The sequence below is a fragment of the Homalodisca vitripennis genome, chromosome X (assembly GCF_021130785.1).
Source record: "Homalodisca vitripennis isolate AUS2020 chromosome X, UT_GWSS_2.1, whole genome shotgun sequence".
Lineage (NCBI taxonomy): Eukaryota > Metazoa > Arthropoda > Insecta > Hemiptera > Cicadellidae > Homalodisca > Homalodisca vitripennis.
Window position 1 is genome coordinate 142,513,815 of NC_060215.1, and position 18,582 is coordinate 142,532,396.

Sequence of the window (18,582 nt, forward strand, 5' to 3'; positions counted from 1 at the left end):
TAAAAACACAATTATGAAAAGAAGTAACCAGTGCTACTAGCCAAAAATTTAATTTGCATCTGACAAATTTATCAGCTGACAGACCATGACATAATAGTTAATTATCATTCCAAAGACCTACAAGGAGGAAAGAACGGGCATTAATTGTTAGATCGAAACATATTGAATGCAGCAGCTATGTGGTTACTCAGATATTTCAACTGTCAGAGGTTCCCAAACTTTTTTGGCCCATGGCTCCCTTTGAGTACAGACATGGCTTTGCGGCGCACCTAGTATAATTTATCCGTTTTGCATTGCACTTACATTACAATAATTAAATTTTTAGTATAAAAATTTAATAGTTATTTGTTATTATACTTTACGTACATTGTTAATAAGATTGTTATTACTTTTTTTAACTACACACCAGGTTTACCTTGTTCTCACAACGGTAAAAAACATCATTTAACACACAAAAGTAGGATTTTACTTGATTTATTGCAAAAATGTAATAATAATAACTTAAAACAACCATAAGAAAAACACGACTCCCTTTATAAAGAAAATTCTATAATAGAAATGAAATGCTAACTTGAAAAAATATTATACATAAATAACAAAGTCCATAAGTTTCTGTTTCAATGGGACGGATGCGCTTGTTTGTCATTTATAAGCTCATTGTACCTGGGTGTAAATTTTGATATAGCAACCCGAATTTCCTTTTCAATGTTAAGCTTTGCTCTATACTTGGATTTTATCACTGCAGCAGCGGAAAAACCACACCCGCAAAGGTAAGAACTTGCAGATGGAATAACTGCACGCAAAGCCTTTTTGCTCAACAGTGGAAATTCGTTTTCAATACCATTCCAAAACTCAAACAGGGATTGGGACTGGAATATTTTGATTTCAATGACAAGTCCGTTGAAATGTCAATTAGCTGTTCTGCTTCTTCATTGCTGAAGTTTTCAGGCAATTTCAGTTGGAAAAGGGTCGTCGTTTACCCACTGCTGCGCTTTGATTTCATCTTTTGGCAGGTAGTCTTCAAAATAACTTTGTACTCTAGACAAGCGCTGAGTCAACATTGTTTTCATTTCTTCTTTCAGAGTATAAGAATCGTTTTCTTTAAGAAACTGATTCAAAGTTGAAAACATCGAACAATCTCCATTCTTCAAACTTTTTTCCCAAAGCATAAGTTTCTTCTTGAATGCTTCAACTTTACTGGTCAATTGAAAAATTATCGTATTGTTCCCCTGCAAAGACTTGTTAAGAATGTTCAAACATTCAAAAATATCTGTCAGGAACGCCAGTTTAAGGAGAAAACTGTCATCAATAAACATATCAGCAAGAGCATTATTGTCTTCACGCTCAGAAAAATGTGGATTTCTTGCGTCAGCTCCAACAATCTTAGCAGAGAATTGCCCAGAGATAGCCATCGAGCACTGCTATAGTACAAAAGCGACGAGTGTTTGAGCGCCTTGTCATCACATATTTTAGAAAAAAAACCGGGCTTTCATTGGTCTTTGTTTTGATAAAATTTATTACTTGGATCACGGTTTTTATAACTGCACTTAACTCTGAACTGAACTTTGCTGCTGCCAGTGCTTCTCTGTGTATAATACAGTGTGTCCAAACAGCGTTTGGGGCTTTTTCCCGAATGCGAGATTGCAGTCCTTGGTAGAATCAGAATCAGAATCAGAATCAGAAATAATTTATTTCGTTAATAACATAAAGTTACATGAAATAAGTCATAGATAAAATTAGTAGATAAATATAATAAATAACAATTAAATAAAATCAACAATCAAATAGTCAACATAGGTTATTTCACATGTTTGTGCAATCTGACAGGAATTCTTGAACAGAATATGGGCATTTTTCAAGCAAATTAGTTTTTAACGTTTTTTAGAAAAATTTGTGAGCTGGTTATGTTTTTCAGGTGGCGAGGCCAGCGCGTTTATAGAGCCGTTAGAGCTGAATAGTGCATGCCCCTTTCAAAAATTGTCAATCTATGGATCGGATAGACCATATTACCCCTGTGGCGGGTATCGTACTGATGATTAAAAGTGTTCTCTGCAAAAAGATGTGGGTTATTTTTGAAGAAAGTCAAAACTTCAAGTATATAGATACTTGGAAGAGTGAGGAGATTCAGTTGCTGAAAAAAAGGCTTACAGTGAGCACGATTACCTGCTGCAGACATAATGCGAACAATTCTTTTTTGGAATCTAAATACCCTTAAAATTTCACTAGAAGATCCCCAGAATCCAATAGCGTATTTCAGTCTACTGTATACATAAGCATAGTAAATTTGAACGATAGTTTCTTTACCAACTGCAGGCATTAAAACTCGAAAAGCAAAGGTAATTGAAGACAGCTTTGAGCATAGCGCATCTATATGTTTAGACCAGTTGAGCTTGTAAATCAATGACAACACCAAGAAGAGAGGCAGACTCTGATGGGTTGATTACCATTTACGCTGAAACCCGCTATATCACGAAAAGTTGGTGAGAAAACCATGATTTTAGTTTTGGCCTGACATTGACCGGCCTCCATCAGTACACACCCCAACACAGTCTTCCAGTTAATATCATTCTCTGCCATAAAATTGTTAACAATATCAAACAACTCTGTACCAGAGGTGCCTCCTTCAATTTCCTTACAAAACAACAAATCTTCTATCTACTGGTTTTCATTCACATACCTAACGTATGTAAATTAAATTAACGTCTTTGTGACTGTCAGTAGCCTCGTCTAATTGAATTCCGAACTCTTTACCTCTCAAACTATTTATAAAGCTGGTTGGTTAATGTCCTCAGATATGTCATCAATCCTCCTGCTTATTATATTGTTTAACAGAGGAATTTTAAGAAGCTGCTTCCCTGCATCCTCGCGAATCATTATCTTAGCCATGTCAACGGCAGCTGGTAAAATAAGCTCTTCCACACAATTGTGTGAGGCTTTTTTGCATTTTGCAATGTGATATGCCACTTTGAATGAAGCTAAAAGTGCATCGCTGTTAGCTTTGGAATGTTTAGAAAAAGAAACCTTTTGTTTTACTGCCTCAGTTTCCTTTCTTTTAAAGAAACTCTCTTGGTTTTCCCTATCAAGTTTGAGTGGACAGTTTCTAAATGCCGTTTTTTGTTTACTAGGCAGCATAGATTCGACTGATAAAACCTCCATGCAAACAACACATTGCGGGCGCTCTTCATTATTAATTTCAATACAAGAAAAACCAAAATCTAAATACTTATCGTCGTATCTTCTGTATTTTGGTTTACGGCTTCCCTCAGCTGCCTCGGCATCGCTCTTTGCAGAAGTTGACGGCGGAATTCACTACTTTGTTTACTTCCTTGTTCAGTTTTATTTGAAGATAAGAATCTTTTCATTTTAAAGAACAATATAATAACCAACACTAAATAAACTGAACAAAACTACAACTTCACTACTTTGATTATTTACTTCACTTTGTGCGACTGTCACACTGTGTAAACATAAACTCGCAACTTAAATCTAAAACATAACCTCAACAGAAGCTAGATTGCAAGTAGTAGTAGCAGACTGTCCGCCGGGAACGTACGACGATTTCCGAAAATACACGAAGGTAGTTCCGTTGCCTAGCAACGAGTTCCAAGAACAGAATGACGTACCGAGATGCAAAGCTCTGTTGTCTGACCTTGCCTAGTTGTTTTGTTTGTGCAACCGGCCGGCTGGGCCAGTAAGTAAGGTTTGGCAGGGGGAAGAGGGGGTAGTAACCTCAAAGCCGCGCGCACATACTGGTCCGCACTGTATTGTAGTATGATGACGTTTAGACTCTTTGGTAGACAACGGCGGCGCACTAGCACTAGTTCGCGGCGCCCGGGGGCGCCGCGGCGCACACTTTGGGAAACTCTGGTGTACTATATTAAATATTGTCTGAATACGGATAGTGAAGCTAATCAACACCTGCAATTTACAAAGATGTTGACCATGTCTGACATGCCAATGTCACAGCACTTAAAGGATTAAACTGAAAAACAAAAAAGTATATGAAATAAAAATTTGGAGGTATTTATAAATGAAATCTTTTTATCAATTTCAGGCTATCCATAGTTTAAATTGCATTTTACTCAAAATTAAAATTTAATTTTTGGTAACTATTGGATGAGAATTTTGAGGAAGAAGCATTCTGCACAATGTTGTAAGTCATCAAATTCAAATTCTTTGTGAACAGCAAAAACCACTGTACAATATCAAATACATAAATTTGCAAACAAAAACAAATATTAGATGACAAATAGAATTTTAACTGCAAGGTATTAGATAAAAGAACAATGGTTGCTAATAAACTTTGAAATGGAAAAAACTTTTGAAAAAACATCAAATGGATTAAAAATCATACGAGTTTAAATATAATTGTTGCAACAGCTAAAATATGTAGCTATTACAAAAAATTGTTTGAGATTTTTAAGAATTTAGATAATTTTTAGGTACTTGAGAAAATTTTCAAGTATGCACCAATTGTAACAACATACTAAATCTGGTCAAAATCAGTACCAAAATTTTGGGACCAGAATTGTTTAGTCATTACAAATGCATGCCTACACATGTATGTATGCAGACATGGATATTATCGTGAAATTACAGTTCTCAAAGTTAATTGCCACTGAAAACAGAAACTTTATGTTTTGGACATCACAACAGATTCTTGTATGAGTATATTATGTATATGCAAGAGAAAGTAATAAAGTGGGCGTGTCCATAGCAAATATTAAACATTCATTGCACTAGTTAATTTTATTTAATGCTACAAAATGAGTTACCATTTTAAACTTTTTAGTTGCATCATTGCTTACAATAATACCTTTGAAATTTTTATCAAAAGTCAGTCTGTATCTAATTTGTATGTCCACAATCTAATATCTTACTACACAATACAGGTAGGTGTATTAGTAAATCAGGTTCTGATGAGAAATACATGGAAATTACGTGACTCAAATTTTTTCAAATTTTGTGACTCAAGAGATAGTTTTTGTGACTTCCAGTATATAGTTGTAACTTCCGTGTGTTATACAAATGACATAATTATGGAGGTTAAGTGGTAGAGAGGACTTTTAAGTCCTAACTTCGCCTCTGTAAACAAAGACATTTTTCATTTCATTTCATTTTCATTTCATAATAAATAACTGTTGAAATATATTTCAATCATTAATTCCAACTTACTTCAAATCCATAACTAGATTGTCGACCTCTCCGTTTGGACTTTGAGCGGCCGTCATTCCTTGAATGGGGAGGCAAATCTGGCTTAGAACACTTGATGTAAATGTGAAGTAGAAATTGATTGTGCAAATGTGCCTGTTTAGGGTCCAATATTTTTCTTACTTCAGCGTCAAATTGTTCTTTGGTCCACTGAAAATGTTCAAACAGCATTAACATAAGAATATAGTTATAAACAAGTTAGTCTGGTATCCAAATAAATTCAAACTAAAAACTTAATTGTTTGTTCAATTATCTTCAAATAGACTGAATATTTTTACTACTAGCCTAATAACCAATGTTGATTGTAGCACAAGAAATTACCTCCCTCTCCCAGGGCACAAACACATTTTCCTTCTACTTAAACCGTCTTAACTGGGATAGAGCTGTTCAACTTTCTCCCTCAACATCTGAAAAAAAACTTGACCACAAGGCCTTAAAAAGAATATATAACTGACTCAGGGTGATATCTAAATACAGCCTTGAAGGGTTCAAAACTTTGACTTAACAATAATCAACATAAAACAATGAAAATTGTGGTATCAACAAACAACCATAACGATAACAGGATTCAGACATTTGCCATCGTTATAGGTTACAAAAGGCATAACACAACATTTCGAGGATTGGAATCTATTCTTTTCATCAAGTGGGGGGGGGGGGGGTTTATTAATACATACAAAAATAAAGAACAGAAAGAAAAATAGGAGGAAAGAAAAGGGTTCAAACATACCTGAAAGCTGCTTAGAGTCCAGTCCAGGCGTTGTCACTGCACAGGATGCAAGCCCCGAGAACGAGAATTCACAAGCCCAATCACACGTAACACCAGCACAGGTGAAAGTGGGATACTAACAAGAAAATCAATGTTGGCTCTTACTTCGGAACGGCGTCGTGTCAGTAGTTGTGGGAGGGGGGTAAAGACAAGCCACTTCCGGCTCTATTTTTTGGTCCCAGACCTAGGTTCTTCTTTCTCTTCTTTATTTTTGTATATATTAGTAACCCCCCTCCCACCTGATGAAGATGATGATAGATTCCAATTCTCGAAACGTTGTGTTATACCTTTTGTAACCTATAACAATTGCAAATGTCCGTAATCCTGTTATCATTTTAAACCTTTCATCGTCAATAACAAACTTTAAACAAAGCATTTTCAATAAGTTGCAATAGGGTTCAAGACAGATAAAGTTCCTACATGCTTAATACTTGTTAAAAGAAACCCAATACAGGTAACGTACCAAATAAATATCGAAGGTAACATGCACAGTAGGTACATAACAACTAACAGAGATAAAGATAAGATAATACTACTAAAATACAACAAGAAATATATCAGAAATAAAAAATATAATATAAAAAGACTGGGCTATAAACAGCAGAGTAGACATTTAGTGATACAACAATAAATAATTTATAAAAACCAACAAAAACTAATCTGATAATGTCTGCCAAATTGAGAATAGTTTTGTTTTAAGGAAGGGCTTATCAGTGCATTAAGACCTTATTTAAAACCTTCTCTCTGCAGGGCTCAACATTTCCACCCTTTTGCCGTTGTCAAAGTAGTGACCTCCCAATTCACCACATGAGTGCCCCAAACTTGCGCAAGTCACACAGTGATAGATCGGGTCTATAACACAGTATTTAAGTGCTTCCCAATGAATTTAATTGAATTTGTCTTCAGTCAATGCACCTACGTGTGGCCAAGCGGTGTCTGCACTCAAATAAGCATATCTCACTTTTGCTTTTGCTACTTTCACGGTATTAGTCAGTTGGCAGTGGTCCATTGCATTTACCGTCCACTGTTCATGAAGAAAATCAATGAGCAGTATGCCTCTGCAGTACAAAAAGTCCATAGCAAGAACTTTCCCAACAGAAAAACAGATCATAGCTTCCCACTCTGCATGCATGGTCTTGTTTACCACTGACCAAACTGTTTGTGACGGTGTTAGATTTAGATCCTATGAATAGTTTTTAGCGAATTATGCAGGGTGATGCATGTTAACTGGTGATTTTTAACCCTCCGAGCATCCATCATATTTCCCTAGACGTCCACCTGTTTTTATAGGTTTTGCAGTCTTTTTTTGCATAATTCATAAAAAATCTTAAGAATGGTTTAAATATAGAGTATTATACATCATTTTTCTTGTAAAGAATCACAGAATATGATTATATAAAAATAAAAATTTTTAAAAAATTTCTTTTTGCAACAGCGTGTGAAAGGGAAAAAAATATTTTAGAAAATATTTTTTTTTTATATGAAAGTATCCACATGTTATTATTAAATTCCTTCTAGAACAATTTCATAATAGGCAAATTATAGCAAATTTAGTCATGAACACATAAATATACAGGGTTATAGGGTTCTGTGAATATATTCATAATGTTATACAAACTTACATGGATATGCACAAAAATTTGAATTTTTGCCTATTTGGTAGGCCTATTGCTAAGTAACACAACAATAAAATGTTCTACTGATGTTGGAGCAGGCTGAGGGGCTACTTCTTCTGGTGCTGTTCTTGTGAGTTCATCAATTAGAACTATCACAAATTTTCTTCTGGGCATAGGCTTGTCTGTGTTTTTTTTAATATAAGATGGAGTCAAAAATTGCCATGTCAAGGAGATTATAAAAGATTTTTTTCCAATAGCGAGTGGTGGTCCGCAAGCATGATATGTGATAGATGGATTTATCTTTCATGTCCACTCCACCCATGTATAAATTATACTGCTGTATCATGTATGGCTTTACAGCCTCATTGTGACTTTTGAACCCGTAGGTCTTGGGCATGACAAGCTGTTGACAAAAGGTATACTGGTTTTCCGGTTTTTTGTTTGTTTGTACCCTACTGCTAACACAGGCCCTCTTCTAAAATAAACACTCTGTTGTTATATTATTATATATATATTAATATAATATTATAATATTACGCCAATAATAGTGCGGGTTGAATTAATTTGATCAGCAAGTGCCCGCCGTCTTAAAATAAGACATCGACGTTTAGAGAAAGGTGCCATCGACTTAAAACAAGTCGGACGACGCTCGGAGGGTTAATCGCTCAATAGACAAACGTGTAACCAATTATTTTTTTAATTAAGGTGCTACTCCAAGTCCCCTCCACCTCAAAAGAGGCCCTAATGACAAATCTCTGCCATGCCCCCAGGAAAAGATTGTTAAGTGTGTATGGTGAACATTCAGACCTTACTAGGTCTTTCCTGTCCCTCAAAACTATGCTACCAATATCACTTCTCCTGTACATAGTGTTTTCTTTTGAAATTATGACACTTCAAGCGGTGCGGTATGTTTAGTATTTAGGTTTAAATAGAATACGTTTGTATATTTTTAATTTTGATTCTCTTACATTTCACAATAATTAGTAAATACCGTACAACTAAGACAACCTAGTAATATGTACAAATTTCTCACCACGTGGCATCATTAAGAACAACCCTTCTAGAACAGAATTGAAGTCGCTAGTGCGCCTTGCACTGAGCAGGAGTGCACCAAAAACCTCACAAGTCGGTCACTCCCTCTCTAAAAATCTCTCTTACATCAAAATTACATCTTAGAATTTTCTTTATCTTCCCTTATGTCCTGTGCTGGGAAGTACATCTCTACGTGTCTTATAAATCACTTCAAACCATACTTCAAGTTATGTAATAAAAATACTCCAACAACTCATGTTTTCATTTTCAATAATCAAGCAGTTAAATCTTTAAAATAAATATGTCTATTTGATTTATAAATTTAATGTACAATTGAAAATTTTCAACAGATAATATATTTTATCAGAGATTAAAGTTTCTTGATTAGTGTAGTTTACTGTGATCTTTTATTTCATAAATTGGAAGATGGAGATTATTATCTGAAAATTTTTAGTAATGGTCAGAAATATTTAATAAGCCATTTTAAAAATTGGAAATATTATCAGGTTGACAAAAAAAAGAGATAAGTCAGATTCATGAATTAATTAATTCATGAAAGTGAAATACAATGGGACATTCATGATTCAATATAAAACAAACATGCATACTATATTTATTAGTTTAGACTATTTACCTTCATGTGGAACCACATTTTCATGTGTTGACAGTACCTGGAACAGAAAAATTTCAATCTAGAGTTTTCAGTCATTGAGAAATATAAATGATAGTTTGTTCCACATGGTAATAATATTTCCAGATTTACAAACTCTAAGTAATCAATGGTCACAGTGCAACAATATTACCACTAACTCGAGTTATATTAGACTAAATCTAATCTTGGTTACGAAAACTAAGTATTAATTACAATATAAACACATGAAATAGTATAAATCCTAGCAATTGAATATAAGGAAAGTGTACATATTCACTAACATGACTTAATCAGCTATGTGGATCCAAACCACACATATGTAATAGGTGAATAAAAACAACCCTGTCCAATTTTAAACACCTATAAAGCCATATATAGGATGAGAATTTGAAATTGTGGAACACAAGGTAAAACTGTAAGAGTAACCCATGAATTTAGTGATCCATATAATAGAATAGTATCTCTAAAATAACATAGTAAGTAAAGTATTCATGTAAGTGCTAAGAGTGATGTCTGTGGCCCAAACAAACTCGCATTACATCATATAACATCAGCGAGTTGCATCTTTAAGAGTTAACATCATTGACTATAGGTAGTTAGATAGAAATAACTTGATTACTTGTATGGCTTTTGCAGATCCACGGTTACTACTGGTGATAAAAGTTTATGATGCTTTCGAGGAACGTAATCCGTTTTACTGACGTTATGTGATCTAACTAAGGCATCTTAGACTGTAGCATATTCTTTTGAGCAAATTGAAAATCATGGAATTTTCAAGCCTACTTTTATGAAACAAGCAAAGTCACCAATCAGTGCTTCTTCTCAGGATTTGAAATTTAGCCATGGTGTACCTCAAGGCTCTGTTTAGAGCCATTGTTCTTTTTAATTTTAGTAAATGGCCTCAACGCCTGGGAAATCATTTACCTGATCTACGCAAACGCCACAATGCGACACCACTATTTACTATCGGAAGTGATATTGTACATCCTTCTGAAATTAAAAGAAGAAGAAACACAAAACTGTTTTGCAGCTTATACAGGGTGTACATAAAGTCCTGCACTGGTATAATATTTTCTAAACGATAACAGATAAATGGACAAGATTTGGTACATCAATACTACACCTAAAAATCTACTTTTTGAAGGAACTATCAGTTTTCTGTAATATCATGGGGACGTCCCGCAAGGAGTCGGAAGGAAATCTTAAATAGGAGCATAGGTCAATATGCACATCATTTTAAAGGGCTTATCTAGCAGAGTTTAATGCCGCAAACCGCACTCAAAAAGATTGATCCAGTACAAAATGGCGGCTGTTCAAAGGTTTTACTTGGTTACATTTCATTAGTAGCCATAACCCCGGTAAAGCAAAACTGCAACCAAACGAATACTGCAGATAAATACTACATTATGATTGTCAGTTGTACAGAAGTGAATTATGACGTAGGTTATCCTCAAGGGGTACAAATATGGTCCTAATATATTGATAACGGGGAAAACCTGATAACAGTAACAATTAAAAAAGCTCTTATCTTTGGGTCGCAGTTTGGACTTTCCAATTAGCCAGTCTATTCATAGTAGGCTATTCTAGTTTTCTTGTTTTAGTAGTGCTGTCCAACCTTTCTATCAGTGCACTTTAGTACAAAAGAGTTTGTCGTATTGCTTGTAGTTCTTCAACTACACTATGTTGCTTGACGAACGTGAACGTATAACACTTCTTATGATGGTTGGTTGGGGAAACAACGGACGATCACACGAGGAAGCATGCCATTTATTTCATGACTACTTTCACAGAGGCAGCCAATTTCTAGAACAACTGTAGGGAGAACTGTTCAACGCTTTATGGAAACAGGAAGTGTTTCCGATCGTCATAGGACAGGAAGGCCCGCTACTGCGACAAACTGAAGGCAACTCTTTAGATGTATTGCACTCATTTATTGAGAATACGCAAGAGTCCCTACGCTCAGCAACACAAACTCATGACATCTCTGTTACGTCTGTTAAAAAGATTCTGAAAGGGTCTAATTTTAAGCCTTATAAAGTTCATTTGGTGCACGAACTCAACGAAGTTGATTTCGATCGACGTATAGAATTTTGTGAAACTATGATGGCCAAAATAGATTGCAACGAAATTGATGCAAACAATATTGTGTTTTCAGACGATTGTTCATTTATGCTGAATGGAAGTGTAAACAGGCACAATTGCCGTTACGTACTAGAGTAGCGAAAATCCTCACTGGATGCGGGAAGCACATACGCAGTATTCACTAAAGGTGAATGTCTGGCTTGGTGTGATAGGTACCCAGTTGGTAGGTCCTTTCTTTATTGAAGGAAATTTAAGTGCAATATCATATTAACGTTTGCTAGAAAATGAAATTACACCAGCACTTCGAAACATGTTTGGAGAACATTACCAGAATATCTGGTTTCAACAGGACGGAGCACCCCCACACTACGGCATTGACGTAAGAGCCTATTTAAACACTGTTACCAATATATTAGGACCAAATTTGTAACCCTTGAGGATAACCTACGTCATAATTCACTTCTGTACAACTGACAATCATAATGTAGTATTTATCTGCAGTATTCGTTTGGTTGCAGTTTTGCTTTACCGGGGTTATGGCTACTAATGAAATGTAACCAAGTAAAACCTTTGAACAGCCGCCATTTTGTACTGGATCAATCTTTTTGAGTGCGGTTTGCGGCATTAAACTCTGCTAGATAAGCCCTTTAAAATGATGTGCATATTGACCTATGCTCCTATTTAAGATTTCCTTCCGACTCCTTGCGGGACGTCCCCATGATATTACAGAAAACTGATAGTTCCTTCAAAAAGTAGATTTTTAGATGTAGTATTGATGTACCAAATCTTGTTCATTTATCTGTTATCGTTTAGAAAATATTATACCAGTGCAGGACTTTATGTACACCCTGTATAATAGGCCTATTAAAAGAAGAGCTCTTTAGGAGATATAAAGAACATGGTGAGGCTGCTTGAAATCTCCACCGATCTTAAGCCGAGTTGGAATTATCATGATGAGCAAAGAACTATCACATGTTGAGGAAACTTAAGAATCTCTTATGCTAGATTTCTTTTTAACAAACCACTAAAGGTTATTCTATCGCCATAATAATTACGGAATCATCTAATGGGGACAAGCTTTATGTTGTAATATTACGTTTTAATACAGAAGATAGTTGCTTTAACCCTTCAATGTGGGCAATTTACAAGAGCTCATCTCTAGCCTAGTATAAATGGTTATTTTCATCTTAAAAGCTATATTCATGATCACGATTCAATAATAAATGGCCCGTAGAACATAAAATAACATAAATCAAGTACTTATTTTTAATAGCAAAGACAAAAAATATTAAAAACAGCTGTTTTGGGTCTGGTACACTTATATAAGAAAATCACTGATCCAGTCAACTTTCACCCAAGTCAACCACTGTTAAGTTAAGGTGGGCCCTCCCACCGGCTTTACCACAAACCAATGACTCTCATAAGTGTACACCAGACCGCAAAAATCCCTAACATCAGGCCCAGGATTGAACCCACCAATCCAAGGCTAACTCCCGTAACCACACAGCTTTATGTCTTGAATGTGCAGATAGCCCACTTAGGATATCCATTACACTTACTAAACCGTTTACATGAAATCATTGCTGTTGGCCTCCTTCATCCACCGCAACTGTTTCGTAAAACCACATTGAAGGGTTAATAACGCCTTTTTGCACATTGAGCAATTAGTATATTGCAAAGTATTCACGTTTTACTTTCAGTACAAACTGAACTATAAAAGATAACTCTCCGACCCAAACTCATTTTTCAGACAGCGGTCAAAAACCAATTTTAATCCCTTGACAATTTTCCACAATACAGATAGTTAGTAATAAAATTGACATATTAAATGACCTACTATGCTCAATCTTACCCGATATTTTGATTTTAACCAAACATAGGCAAGATGGAGACAAAATAAAGGATACCCGACCTTTTGATTATTCCTTAATCTCAGCATTTAGTAGAGAACATTAAGAAAGGAGGAGTTGCTATATTTAAGCATGTTAGGATTGAGAATGTAATTAACAGTCTAAATATTGAAAATTTGAGTGTTACATTGGTATGTGAAATCACTGCAGTAAACTTGTAGCTAAATAATAAAAGATCACTTAATATCCTTGGAGATTATCGCCCTCCTGTTAAATATTTAGAGATTGTTGTCATGGGCTTGACATATTAAGGCAAGTGCTCAACACACTACCAACAACGGAAAATAACACCATTATGATTGGACATTTGAATACTGACAATCTGGTTCACTCTATAGAAAAACAACTTTTTAACAAGGTTCTATGCGATCACGGTTTTACAAGAATGCATCTCCCACTGACCAGAATCTCCAGAGACTCTGCCTCCTCGATATATGCTGTCTGTAGCAATATAGAGATGTGTAATATAAACGTACAAGTGCTGAATACTGGAATTTCAGATCACACTGGGCAATTATGTAAAGTTAACATCGCAATTATGTAGAGATTTTAAATGCAGCACTTGACTTTACCTGTCCACTAAAAATGACTAAGAAGAAGTCTAAAGCAAAAAAACAAAGTATTGTACAATAAAGAAGTTAGAGAACTTAGGGAGAACTTTATGAAGGCTGATAATAAAAATATTGTTTAAGTGGAACAGCCATCTCTGGGAGTTATGGGCTTATTGTCTGTATCATCTCTGGGAGGTCTGGGCTTATTGCTAGTATCATCTCCAGAAGGTCTGGATTTATTGTAGGTATCATCTCTAGGTTTGGGCTGATTTTAGGTATATAGGTCTGGGAGGTATATGCAGATTGTAATAATCAAAGTATTTGAAGAGTGATTTATATTCCATACTAATTATGTTTCATGCTACAGCATACATTTTTGAATTAATTGTAATATATAAGCTAATATGTTATAATTCAAACACTCTGCTTTTACAGTTTAAATTCATAAATATTCTGTGGTTGTTCTTTGCGTTAGTGTTTTCGTCGACTTGTTACAATTATTAAAGATATTACCAAAGACTAAAGATTATTTACAAGCTCAGAACACGCCCAGATGGTTTAACTTTTCCTATGTCAGATCAAGGACAATCTGGCACAATCCAACATGATTTGACGTAGGAAAAATTGGACTATCTGGGACGTATTCTGAGGTTGGGAAAGTACTGATCGGAAATGCCATCATTGCAGGCTTTAGAGCCACCCCGTACTTCTGGCGGAGAAAGAAAAACATCCCTTGAGACAGAAGCAAAATTTAAGCTTAGATGACGTGAGCATTTGTTGACGTTAATGTTTATAATATGTACATATGTATTTACCAATTTATATAGCCTAATAACAAGAATTAGATAAGGACAGAGTGGCCTTATCACAACAACACTTCCTTTTGGGAGGCAGAAATCAAGAGCTGATCGTCATAATGACATGTAATTTTTCGCAGTAAGTCAAATAAAGTTTTTTTTTTAATAATGCAGCTTCTCAAGGTCCCCGTTAAGAATAACTCTTCCAAAAATATTGGCATCATGATAATATCACAGTATCCATAATTTTCACTCATTTAACTTTAATTTACGTTGATTACCTTATATGTAATATACATTTACTTTCCATACATTTTACTTTACTCTTAGACCAATGTCAACTATAGTTGACCTAATGAACATGATTTTATAGAGGGTTTTTATCAAAGTTAAAATAAAAACACAATAATATATTACAAATTTTAACCACAATTTCGACCCATTACAACACACTATCTAGACACCCTGTTGAATCCTGTATGTTGGAAATTTAGGTACAAAATAAGGATGCTAAAACACCAGTAAAAGTGATCCCAATCAGGGACCATGTAGCCAGTAAAATCATTCCTGTAAACCGACAAACAATCGCTTATGTCGATCACTGACTAAATAGTTGTAAGATACAATAAAACAGCATTATGTTCACATCAATAACAGTTGATTTTGGTCTAGTGCATTCAGCCCGAGTGTCACCTATAGTTGATATTGGTCTAAGGAGAAAGTTTGGTGCGTCAACTATATTTATAGTATTTTTGTTTATTATATTTTATAAATACATATACCCTAAATTGTTTTGGGTAGTTGTGAAAGTAACGGCCAGAGCTGCAAAATACTAGTTTCACGTTATTAACTAATTGGAATCGTCCTAATGAACAAAGCAATATAATATAAGGTTTCACGGGGTGGAAATGAGAAATAAAGAAGTTGTACAACATTCAAATTTGGACAAATTTTCACGCGTGGAGCATTATTTCCATAGCCTTCCAACAGTCGCTAACAACTGTCTTACCTGGCAGAACCCATTCTTTAATAACGTCAAGCAGGGTGTCCCTGTCATGTTGTTCAACAGGAACAAGGATAAAATCTCTGCTCTGCCTTTCGATTCCCCCAAAAAACCCCAAATTTAGCCTCAATAATTTCAACGACTGTCAGAGGACCACCAATTTTCTTTGACGTTGTTAAAATGTGATGGAAATACACTTCGCGGCAGAAAGAATACCAGTCCACCACTGAATATGCGAAACAAAAAACTACAATGAAATATAGCGTTATCTCAGTGGCTTCAAATGCAACAACGTGGTCACCAAACCATAATATGTCTTTATTTCTAATTGCGTTCTTTCAAACAAGGAACCTGCCCGGGCCAATATTTTGAAATTACAACATTTAAAACTTTTTTTAATGCTTTTACGAATTTCTCTGTCCCATCGAAACATCAAAGTCTCCCAGTTTAAAAACAATACACGAGGAATAAATACACTCATTATTAAAAATTCCATGTTCTATTAAAAAGGAAATAATCTTGTTTCGGTCAAAACGTAAACTCCTAACATGCCCAACAAAACACTCCGATACACACAATTCACTATGATGCATCGAACTAGTGGATGGTTGATCCTTGATTGACAAGCACTCACTCGATCCAAACTACAGTGCACGATATCTTATGAAGCACTGGCCACAGCCCGGGAGCGCTTATTTAACAGATACATTATCAGTCCCGGCCGCAGATAACATTCAAGTACACAGATATTCAGATACAGCACACTAACACAGCATTAAAATATTTAAAACGTAAATATTTTTTATATACCCCCTAAACCATGTTATATGTCATTTGCACCACCTATAACCATATATATTTTTGTTCAGGCGGATGAGCAGAACATGTTAATAATGTCAAATTCATGATTATCCAGGTCGGCCTTTAACCTCATAGATACCGTACCTTGTTTTGTATTCAACATAAAATTATAACTTTTTAAACTGTAATTTGACGTACCAGTAAGATTAAACGCCGGGGCGGCAAATCACGAATTTGACGTTACCAACGTATTCTGCTCACCCTCCTGAACAAAAAATATATATAGTACTATGGGGTGCAAATGACAAATAACATGATTTTAGGGGGTATATTGATAAGTGGTTAAGTTCCTAATGTTTTAATGTTCAGTTTGTGTGCTGTGTCTGGATAATCTGTTTACTTGAATATTATCTGCGGCCGGGACTGATAGCAGCCTGATAACGAACCTGTTATCTGAGTTCTCCGGGGCATGGGTCAGTTCTACACAAGATATCGTGTTCAGTAGGTCGGATTGAGTGAGTGCGTTTACAATGATGAATCAACCATCCACTAGTTCAACCAACCCTAGTGAATTGTGTGTGTCGGAGTGTTTCGTAGGGCACGTAAAGAGTTTACGTTTTAACCGAAACGAAATTATCTCTTTTTTAATTGAACATGGAATTTTTAAAAATGAGTGTATGTGTTCGTCGTGCGGTCGAGTGGTGTTTTTTAACCGGGAGACTTTGTCGTTTCGTTGTGATAAACGACTTTTTTGTTGCTGCTGCTCAGCTGTATCCGCCAACACACTAATGGTATGTGTTCTCTGATCCATCTATATATTTGAGTTTTTCATGATTTATTTAGTTTTTTAACTTTACATAATTGCCTTTGCATAACATTTCAATTTATATTTTTGATCAGCCCCTCTAGTATTTTATATTTTACTGATAGGTACTATCTCGAGGAGTGTTTTTCTTTTATTGACATCAGCGCGGGGCAGCACCGAGTGCCCCGAAGCCCGCGCTGATGGCCGGAGGCACTCGTAATTAATTTTTTTCTCGAAATTAAGAAAAACATTATTTATTTTGATCAAAATTCTGCTCATTTCTGTATTATTTTTCATTTACGTTTGCAAAGATGGCGGCGCAACCGATGACGTCATCACGAGGTTCAATCATTGGCCACAAAAGGTCACGTGACGCTAGACGTGGATGTAGAACATGGAGATATTACTGAAAAGTTATTTAATTTTTCATTTTCTAGAACTTCGTTATTTCTCATTTCCGCCCCATCAAACCTTATACTTTTTTGTTCTATATGACGATTCCAATAAGTTTTTAACGCAAAACTCGTATTTTTCCGCCCCGGCCGTTAATATGATAATTACCTAATTTGAAATACCACAACGCAATTTGGGTTACGTAGTTAAATTGAGGATTTTTTACTCATGAATGTCAATTATCCAAATGTTGGACGCTTATTATACTGCAGCCCCACCTATTCAAACCCAGTATTGTTTCATTCAAGATGATAGCAATAGGCTAATAATTTAAAACTTATGTTTTGCTAGTTTAATTTCCTATCTACAGTTTTTTTTATTCTTCGATAGGTATCCATCTGACATGTCATGTAAAATTACTGGCCTACTCTCAGGTTATGCCTTAAATTGTAATTGTATATATTGTATCTAAGAGTAAGTACTATACATTACACAGGTAGAAGGATAACTAGCCTATTATCCTGGAGTGAGTAAATAAATACATAATTGAACTTACACTTTAGCCTTGTCTCCTAAGGCTTCCATTAATTTTTCACGAATACTGTACAGTTCGTCATTGGAATCCATTTTTTTATATACTTTAAAAGATTATAACTGAAAGTGACAGTTCGAGCTAGTCTTAGCCACTTGTTAGTCTTTACCAGTTCAAGCTAGGTCTTTCAAAATGTAAGTTAACTTTACTCCTGGGCGGCTGAGCATGGCTTTTTTTGCTGGTTTGTAAAAGCAGGCTTTAAGTGGTATACATGAAACCTCAATGTTTTTTGTTCCTTGGAACATACGTTAGTGTTTAATTTAATCTAATATGTGTGTATGTTTAAAGTCTTTAATTTTCTAAACACTGTTAATCGTATACAAATAATCACATAATTGCCTATCAGTGTATTATTATTCCAAAATGTG

General features: G+C 35.2%; 1 protein-coding gene across 1 annotated transcript in view; it reads right to left on the minus strand.

Moving 5' to 3' along the window:
* The window catches only part of LOC124369946 (transcriptional adapter 1-like), a 29,888-nt gene extending 11,508 nt beyond the window's left edge, over positions 1-18,380 (minus strand). The window contains exons 1-3 of the mRNA XM_046828149.1: positions 18,179-18,380; positions 9,263-9,299; positions 5,176-5,361 (exon numbers count right to left, since the gene is read on the minus strand). Coding sequence (XP_046684105.1) covers positions 5,176-5,361; positions 9,263-9,299; positions 18,179-18,249 — 294 coding nt within the window. The 5' untranslated portion in view covers positions 18,250-18,380. The remainder of the gene's footprint in view (positions 1-5,175; positions 5,362-9,262; positions 9,300-18,178) is intronic.
* Positions 18,381-18,582: the final 202 nt, after the last annotated feature.